The sequence below is a fragment of the Phaseolus vulgaris genome, chromosome 7 (assembly GCF_000499845.2).
Source record: "Phaseolus vulgaris cultivar G19833 chromosome 7, P. vulgaris v2.0, whole genome shotgun sequence".
Taxonomy (NCBI): Eukaryota; Viridiplantae; Streptophyta; class Magnoliopsida; order Fabales; family Fabaceae; genus Phaseolus; species Phaseolus vulgaris.
In genome coordinates, this window is record NC_023753.2 from 5,510,648 (window position 1) to 5,519,666 (window position 9,019).

At 31.0% G+C, this 9,019-nt stretch overlaps 1 protein-coding gene across 4 annotated transcripts; it reads right to left on the reverse strand.

Moving 5' to 3' along the window:
- Positions 1–677: 677 nt before the first annotated feature.
- LOC137828419 (AUGMIN subunit 2) lies at positions 678–5,996 on the reverse strand. Of its 4 annotated transcripts, none has more exons than XM_068634985.1 (8): positions 5,655–5,996; positions 5,278–5,392; positions 3,744–3,875; positions 3,393–3,518; positions 3,163–3,267; positions 2,835–2,903; positions 1,583–1,696; positions 678–1,107 (listed from the first exon to the last, which is right to left on the reverse strand). In XM_068634985.1, exons 3-8 carry the CDS (start codon positions 3,864–3,866, stop codon positions 826–828), a joined length of 819 nt encoding a protein of 272 aa, XP_068491086.1. In that variant the 5' UTR covers positions 3,867–3,875; positions 5,278–5,392; positions 5,655–5,996; the 3' UTR covers positions 678–825. The 4 variants fall into 4 exon arrangements, with proteins under 4 accessions (XP_068491086.1, XP_068491089.1, XP_068491088.1 ...); XM_068634988.1 differs by having other exon boundaries at positions 5,278–5,395; XM_068634987.1 differs by having other exon boundaries at positions 5,278–5,508; positions 5,655–5,948.
- Between the last annotated feature and the right edge of the window lie 3,023 nt (positions 5,997–9,019).

The following is a 9,019-nucleotide window of genomic DNA, read 5'->3' on the forward strand; positions in this document are numbered from 1 at the left end:
AATCGTATTATCGAGTGCGTATTGCTGAACACTGATATACTTCAATCAATCTACTCCTTGAACTTGACATCAACATGCAAGATATGACCATGCTTTAAAACTAGAGGAAATATAAAAAAAAAATCAGCTCCAAACAACCAGCACCACACTATTCATCAAAATGTTGCACAGTAGAGTTTGGTAGGCAGGAGAAAAACGAGCTATACGGTAAAAAAAGTAAAAAATATATAAAAGAAAATAAATAAAAGATAAATATTCATTTCCACTCTATTCTTTTACAAAAAAGTCTTCTCAATTTATTATTTTACCCCTAATTCTCACCTGCCAAACGAACCGTAAGGCATGAATTGGCTAGAGTGCAAAACATCTAGCAAATTTTGTTGTTCCAATTATAATTTAGCTGTCCATTGTAACTTTATTTTATTTATTTTAGTCTGCGTTTTTATGCTTTATCATAGTATTGTAAGATACCATAATTATAAAAGATTGATCTCGTCTCGTCACATCATTTTACATTAGATTTTACAAAATTACAAGCTAAATCATGGAAAAACAAGACATACAAGTTCAATACTTTTATCATGAATTAAACGATATCTTTATTTCCATGAAGCGCTGAATTTTATAAGAGAATTTCACACATTAGTTATGACACAATTTCCAGTGACCGGAAAATATTTAAGTCTGAAACAACAATGACGAGTAATTGATTTTCAAAAGCAATTGAATGTTATATCACACAAGGTACGCACAGTATGTTACATCGAGGGAAGAAAAAGACAAGATCATTGGGCTTGTACAAATATTCTGATGGATCTCATTTACCTAGCTGTTTACATCTTCCACCTGATCTGCATGTTGCCTCCTGTGGTTTCTGATTCCTAAGTCGTCATAATTTGCTTCAGTTTTCCATGGAGGTGGGGTTAAACAATCAGGAACTCCTGATACTCTTTGGGAAGGATCACCCGCCGGAGTCCTAGGTAGAGAGGAATCAAAATGGCCCACTCTCAGTTTTTGAAGTGTTGCAAATGACTCTCTTGTGGCAGACATGGCTTCAAAGAACCGAGTGCAAGATGCCAAAGCTACAGGAATGGGTCGAAGCATTTCCTGGAAAAAAGGTAAAAAGTAATTTCATTTAAAATGTAAGTAGCAAACACAATAAAGTATGGCCAAAATTACTACACATGATGTACTCAATGTAATGTCTGCGCGCGTTGTTAGCTTTTGAAAATACCTAATGAAATGTGACAAAATGCATACCTTCCGAACATGCAACAGAAAAATGGTTTCTTATGCTCAAAATAAGAAATATTACAGGCTTATGCTTCACATGTCAACGAACCATGGTACCTATTTTTAAACTCCATTTATAGTATTGCAAGCTAATTGGTCGGATTAAAGAATTTTAGTGTGTCAAAGTGAACTTAAATAGACTTGTAATTACTGAGTCAGATTCTTGATGTACTCAGGTAACAGTTATAAGGATGCATATTGGTTTAAGAGTTAAGACAAAATGGAAACAGAATGCCCAAACATCTAATCGTGATTAGCTTATCCCAAGAAAAGGAATGTAGAAGCCTACCCCCCAAACTGAAGGAGGTTCTTTAAAATTCTGACTCCACTGAAAATCTGCTACTGAAGCTGTCAAAGCACCATAATCACTAGCTGCCTTCATCAGTAGTTCAGAGAATTGTTTCTGCACACATTAGAGAAATATATGACAATAATTACAATGCCTATCTTGCATTGATTAAAATTTATACTAAAAAATTGTTAAACAGTTACATCAATTTTCAACTAAAGTTGGTTGTGAGGATATATGGTAATATATTACAACTAATTTGTTCTTGCCCCCAAAATTTAATTACAAGTAGTTTTAGTCCCCCATAATTTTTTTTGGCTTTCATGCTTACAAATTTTAAAATTCTTGAAAATGGTCCCTGTGATGTATTGATAACGTGGCATAAATTTACAAATGCCACATCACGCGTAATCTCAAAGTTGATGCTAATGTGGCATGTCTAGAATCTACATGTATGTCAAGGTCACTAAATGATAATTTTTTTTTTTAAAGAAACTTATGAGGACCACCAAAACCAACAAATTTTTTTAAATAAAACCAAAATTTTCTCATATTTGTGAGGAATAAAATTAAAAACATTTAAACCAAGAATCAATTATATCAAATGCTCCCATGGTAGCACGATTGGACCCTAATGGTTCCAAATTAGCAGAAGTCGAATATAAAATATAAATTTAAGTATAATCCTTAACTTTAGTTTTAATTCTACTAAATAGCTTGCATAAAAGCAATTCACTTCAGCGAAGCAAATATCGAGAATAATTGAACACACCCATGTAAGCTTAGGCGCTGATAAAGCACAGTACATAAATATTTCAGCCTGCGTACATCATACTGCATAGGTAGTATAATATTCCGACACTTGATTGACATAGAAAGACATGAACTATATTCCAATTACAATGGATGGTGAAGCAAAATAACTCCATGTGTAATTTATAATGGATACCAGAGTCTTTTATCTCATATCTAACAGCTTCAAATGAAGTCAAGTCACTATATCACGTTTTTCCTACAATGCTGCATTTTATAGTTAACAAGCTTTATACAAGAAAAGTAGTGAAATTATCACATTATAGACTTCATCCAGCAAACTAAGGAATTAAACACAATAAGATAAATCAGCAATGACACTAGCACAACTGTTAAAAAACATACAAATAATATGCATGCCACTGGATGGCCAATCATTGATCAAATTAACTTTGTACACATTTCTAGTGCATTTAGTTTAATATTAATTTATTCCAACCTGATATTCTGCTTCAACAGGAATGCAATCAAGGGAATATGGCTGCTGCAAGCGAGCTATAATGCGGTCCTGTCAAATTTTGACAATGAAATAATGTCAGAGAGCATATAACAGGTTGCTTAATTATATCTGGATAACTTAAACCAAAATCTAACAGTTAAGCAGGAAAGCAAACAAGAGGATAAGAAAGCATAAAGTGAGACTTGTGAAGAAAATCTCTTATTATTGTCTAAATGTTACTAAGTAAGCCTCCCCAAGGAAGTGATTAAACCTAGAAAATATGATTCCGATACGCTAAGGCAGCTGAAGGGGACAAATTTTATATTACCTTGTTCTGAATAACATCTTTGAGTATAGTAGTAATCCTGTCCAATGTCTCAATCTTCTTTTCCATTTCACTCACATGAGTCAAATGTGCAACATTTTTGTCATCCTACAAATTTTACAAATCTCAAGATTAGTAGACAATTATAAGTTAACATAAAACATCAAAAGAAGCCATTGGTTTTACCATGTCAATAAAATTATTCTTAAACAACCAGAATGGCTAAGGCTAACCTTTCGACCTTGAAGTTCAACCTGCAAATCTGCAATTTTTCTTTGGACAGTAGTTAGTTCTCTCAAAACCCTGATCAAGTCCTCGCCCTTTTCCCCAGTTGTGGGGGATGAATTCTGAAGTCCTTCCTAGAAAGAAAGAGAATAATGTGCCACAATTTGCAAACAAATAGTGAGAATTGGAGGAGAAAATAGAGGAGTGCTAGCAATGTACTCTTCTACTGGTTAAAATTAATTGAAAACTACAGAATCATCAGTAAGGTTCTTTAGATTAGTAAGACCCATAGAATTTTATGTTTTTCAATAAATTCAAACTATTAGAGTGTTTTGCTAACATTTTGCAAAGTAAGGTACCTGGGATGGGGAAGGGGACATGGAGAAACCAAGATCGGCTGCAATTGATAGAGCATCCGACATTCCCCCAATGCGTTTCACTGGCTTCCTCCCCACCCAACTTGATTCGCTTGCCATTGACATTTTCAAATTCTAACACAAACAGCAGCAGTTTTTTAACTAAAATTTTACCTTAATTAAACAGCAAAACTAAACAGGCATTGAAAACTATTTTTGAGAAATTATATAAGCTTCTCACAATGGTTTTTAATATAAACATAAATATATATTACATGGTGGGTAAGACGCAGTATGTAATCTGGTACCTAAACCTAGCTTCAATTTTATGAAAGACCAACCAACATTTCAAATGCATGCTCAGTTGCAATTATTTTTTGGAAAATAATCACTTCTTTTAACAGCTCTTATAGAAAACTATGAGATGACATGACAAGTAATGTTCCAGCACTATCGTATTGAACTATATTTTCATGTTCAAACAGACTTAAAAGTGCAATACACAGAGAGTAAATTAGTAAACTAATAGGTCCAATCCCAAACTCATTAAACATGTATATTCCACCACCTAACAAAAACACTACTCTAAACCATGACTACAACAGATACAAACTAAATTTAACTAATGTAAATCCATGCAGAATCTCAGCTTAATATCCAACTATATACCCAATCTAAAATTAAAGAGAGAAAAGACACTAAAGAAATAAAAAATGTAAGATAATGATTTTATTTCAAACTATGCTGAGACTTGGTGATTTTTTTCCTGCAAATTGACTGGCTAACAAATTGTGAACAAGGTTAACTGTCAATTTGGTGTGGGAAGCAGCCTTGGCACAACAGTTAGAGATGCTGCCAAGTGATTAGGAGGTCACAGGTTCAAGCCATGGAATCAACCTCTTACAAAATGCAAGGTAAGACTGCCTACAATGGATCCAGAATGGGGTGAACCTTACCTAGACCCTGCCATGGCAAGAATTTTATAGGACTAGGTAGCCTCTTTTTGTTAATGCAGTATGTCAACTACAAAGGAACTGTCTACAAACTAATCGATTTTGGCCGCAAAGGGCTTGGAAACCCTTAAGGAAAGTTTTTTTCCTGACAACTGTTGAACCAATACCTCTTTGGTCTTTGTTGAGGATAGAGGTTTGTTGTATAATGAATTTTAAATTAATGTTATTAAACTTGGTGTGGTCATCAAGACTCAGCTCGAGCACTAGGTCACTGGTTCAAGTAGTGAGTCATTAGTTGAACTACATATACGTGAGTACCATGCTCCGTAATTCATACTCAAAGCAAATAATTCATGACAAGTACCAAACTAGCTACAAGCAAGTATTCTTATCTTCAAAACTTAACGTGGTGTGTTTGCTAATGGAACAGAACAAATCACCAAAATTACATAAACACTATAAGACTCCCTTGAGATAAGATGGGTAATTCTCTTTACAGAACTCAAGAAGCAATTGCCAATACAGAAATTTGACAACTGCAAAATGAGTGAGTAATTCAGCCTAATAAATAAGGTTTTATTTACCTATAAAACTTCACCAGATCACCCTTAAAGCCACTCCAACCACGAACCCAGAAAGTTGAGAGTGAAGCTAAAAAAAATCCGGCGTGCGAGACCAACCTGATTTTCAGTCCAAGCTCTGCTACAAAATCAGAAGGTTTAGATGAGGGAATAGGGGAAAGATTCGAGTGAGAGAAGGGGGGAGAGTTCTATTGATAAAATCTCATCCCTTTCATTCACTGATTCACCCGAGTTCTGCAGCACTCATAGAAAAAATACTCCAATTTAAGTGTTATTCCTCTTACATCTCAGATAATAAAATCAAATCATTAAAAACAAAAAAAGGCTAAAGCATAACAAGAGTTACACCAACGGCAAAGTGTGGGTAGAGGGAAGAGTACCTGCCCCGGGAAAAAAAGAAGAAATCGTCTATTGCCGTGAGTTCCGAGCACGAAGGCTCCGACGGGCTGATTTTCCGACGAGTTTCCACCGAGTAAGGACACGTGTGTCTGTCTCAATTTGAACCGTTCTTCAACGAGGTTCCAACGATTTCAAGTGGTAATTACGTGTGTATTTCCGATCTGATTCAGAATGCACGAAGGCTGCCAATGAAGAACAGATTAGAAGAGAAGTGTTTCACCCTTCACCTATTTTCCTCACTTTAACGGCAACACAGAGAAGACATCTTTTGAATATGGTTTTCTTGAAATAAACATAAAACAGAGTTCATTGTTTTTTTTATTGATTGTGTTTCTTATTAAATTTTATATTTTATAACTTTTGTTTTGTTTTTTAATTTTAATATCTATATTTCAAAGAATTGTAGCTCCCGTTGATTCACGTAAAATTAAACTTTAAATATAAATTTAAGAAATCATAAAAATAATTTAATTAATTTATACCTCTATACCTATATATAAAGGGATTCTCTCTTTAACTGCTCTCAAATTTTTTCCTATTTTATCCTTAGATTAATATTTGTTTTTATTTCATTATTTTTGTTGTTACGTCATTTTCTACTTTTTAAAAATATTTGAAATAGATTATCGATTTTGAATTGAAAGATATGATTTATTTTAAAATTATGAGAGAAACAAATATTAAGAAAGGTGAGTAGTGGCCAAAGTAGTGGTAACAATTTTGAAATGTAACATTTTTTAACTTATTTCATAAATATTATAACTCTCCCTTTCTATTTTTTTAATTTATTATTTACATCTTTGTCTCCTCTTCCCTTTCTATTTTTTTTTTCGGTTCGTTCTTCTATAATAATGTTCTTCAATAATAATTTATTATTTACGTCTCTCTCTTCTTTTTCTTTTCTATCTTTTTTTTCTGTTAGTTCTCCTATAATAATTTATTATTTAGTTTCTCTCCTCTTTCCTTATTATTTTTTTTTGTTCGTTTTTTTATAATAATTCATTATTTACGTCTTTCTCTTTTTCCGTAACTATACCAACCTTTTTTAAAAATACCATTACCTTTTAGTTGATTTGAGTTCTAATGGGATCATTCATTTTTTAAATTGTTTTTTTCAATATTTTTGTAATATAAAAATGTGTATATTTAATTGTTGTGTAATAATGGAAACGGTTAGTAGATTTTAATTTTTTTAAAACAAAAATAATTTAACAAAATAAAATAAAATCAATAGATACAAGTTTATTATTTATTTTTTTAATTTTTTTATTCGCTGTTAGTTTGGGATTTTATAGAAAAATAGTGTTGATTATTAAGGTAGTGTTAAAAAGGGTATTGATTATTAATGTTTTAAAATAAATAATTAATATTATTTTGAAAAATTAATATATATTTTGATGTTATAGATGAAAATCTTTTATTGTTAAAGATCCATTTTTTTAGTATCATTTGAAAGTAAAATATTTTATTTACTCTCATCTAATGGAGAGATTGGTACGTTAAATTTATTTTGATTACTTTTTTGTTTTAAACTGATATTCTTCTTTATTAAATAAGCATATTTTTATTTAAAAATTTTATTTTATTTGTTCTCATTTAAATGGCAGAAAAGTAGAGAGATTGGTGCCTTTTATTAGGGAAGAGTAGAGAGAGAGGGGTGAAATGTGAATTTATGAACGGTTACTCTTTTTTAGGCAAAAAATAGTGATATATAAAAAAACCATGAAAGAGAAATAATATAAAAACATATGTCTCTAAATTCTTAATTTTGAGATTCTGAAAGAGTGATATGTAAGAGAACTCTGAGAGAGAAATAATATAGAAACATGTTAATGTCTCCAAAATCCTAATTTTGAGATTCTGAAACTGTAGTGTTGTTCTTCAGTCTCCTCAATATTTCATCACCGCCACTTCACCCGGTCTTCTGTCTCCTCAATGCTTCAAAAACCCTAATGTTGAGATTCTGAAATTGTGTATTTGCTAATTTTCTTCATATTTCATCTCTTTTATTTATCTTATTTTAATCATATTTAATTAAAAATAAATATAAATAATAAAAAATTAACACAAATAATAATATATTATTTAATTTGATTAAATTTTATATTTAATTATATAAAAATTAAAAAGTAAAAAAAATGCGAATATTTCTCGCGCCTGTGTGTCCGCTAGTTAAATTTATAAAAAAAAATTTATAAAAAAAATTAACATGATCGTATTTTAAAATTATATTAAAATGTTATAATTTATAGTAAAATAACTCAAATTATAAAAAGTAAAGACTGAAATGACGGATAAGAATAAAAATACCAAAATTATAATTTGACATTGTTATAAATTTAAAATGATGATTAGGCTTTTATACCGTGTAACATTTTATCTCATAATTAATTTAAAATTTTACTTCTCTTTTTTTATTTTCTTTTTCTCTCTTCTTCATTCAACTCACTTTTTTCATTGTTTTCTATTCTCTTTTTTCACAGTGTTGTTCACGTTTCTGGATTCTACTTATTATTCATGTGATTATCTTTGTCATGGTATCAGATTTTTTTAAGTGGGTTATTTGAATTTTGCTTTTTTTAAAAAAAAAATTCTTTCCTTTTTTACTTGTTTTGTTTTGTTGATTTTTTTATTTCTATTTCAGCATGAGAAATGAAAACGAGGAACAACACAAACCTATTTATACCTTGTACTTTAATCGAATGAAAACTCAATAACTCCTTTTGTCTCATCGATTCTCTATTTAAACAATTATCACTGGTGGAACAGATATATGCTTACGACACTGAGTGCAAAGAATAAGGTGCAGTTTGTGGATGACACAACTCTTCAACCAGCAACAAACATATTCAATTTTTTTAACGTAGAATCGCTGCAATAATAATATGATAGTTTTGTGACTTGTACATTATGACCTTCGAATGGAAACATCTTCTTTAAACTAAGGTGGTCTTTCCATTACTGAGTATTCTACCAAGTTAAGAATAATTTGTAATGAATTATAAAATTTTAGACCTGAACCAATTTGCATTTGTCAAAATAAATGTTATCGTAGTATCTCCTCTGTCATTTCTTGAAGAAAAAAACGAAGATCAAGTTATGAAAATTTTAAAAGGTCTTAGTGATATGTATAACAATATTACGGCTTGTGTGCTCCTTATGGAACATATTCCTGCCATAATAAAAATATATATTCCTGGTTTCTCAACAAAATGTCATCTAAGTAGCAATGTTTTGATTGCAGTGTCAAGAATGTAAATTTCATTGCCAATAAAAATGTTATGTGGTCATTTGTTGTTTGTTCTTTCTGTGGTGGGGATTGTCATACTAAAATTGTTTGTTATAA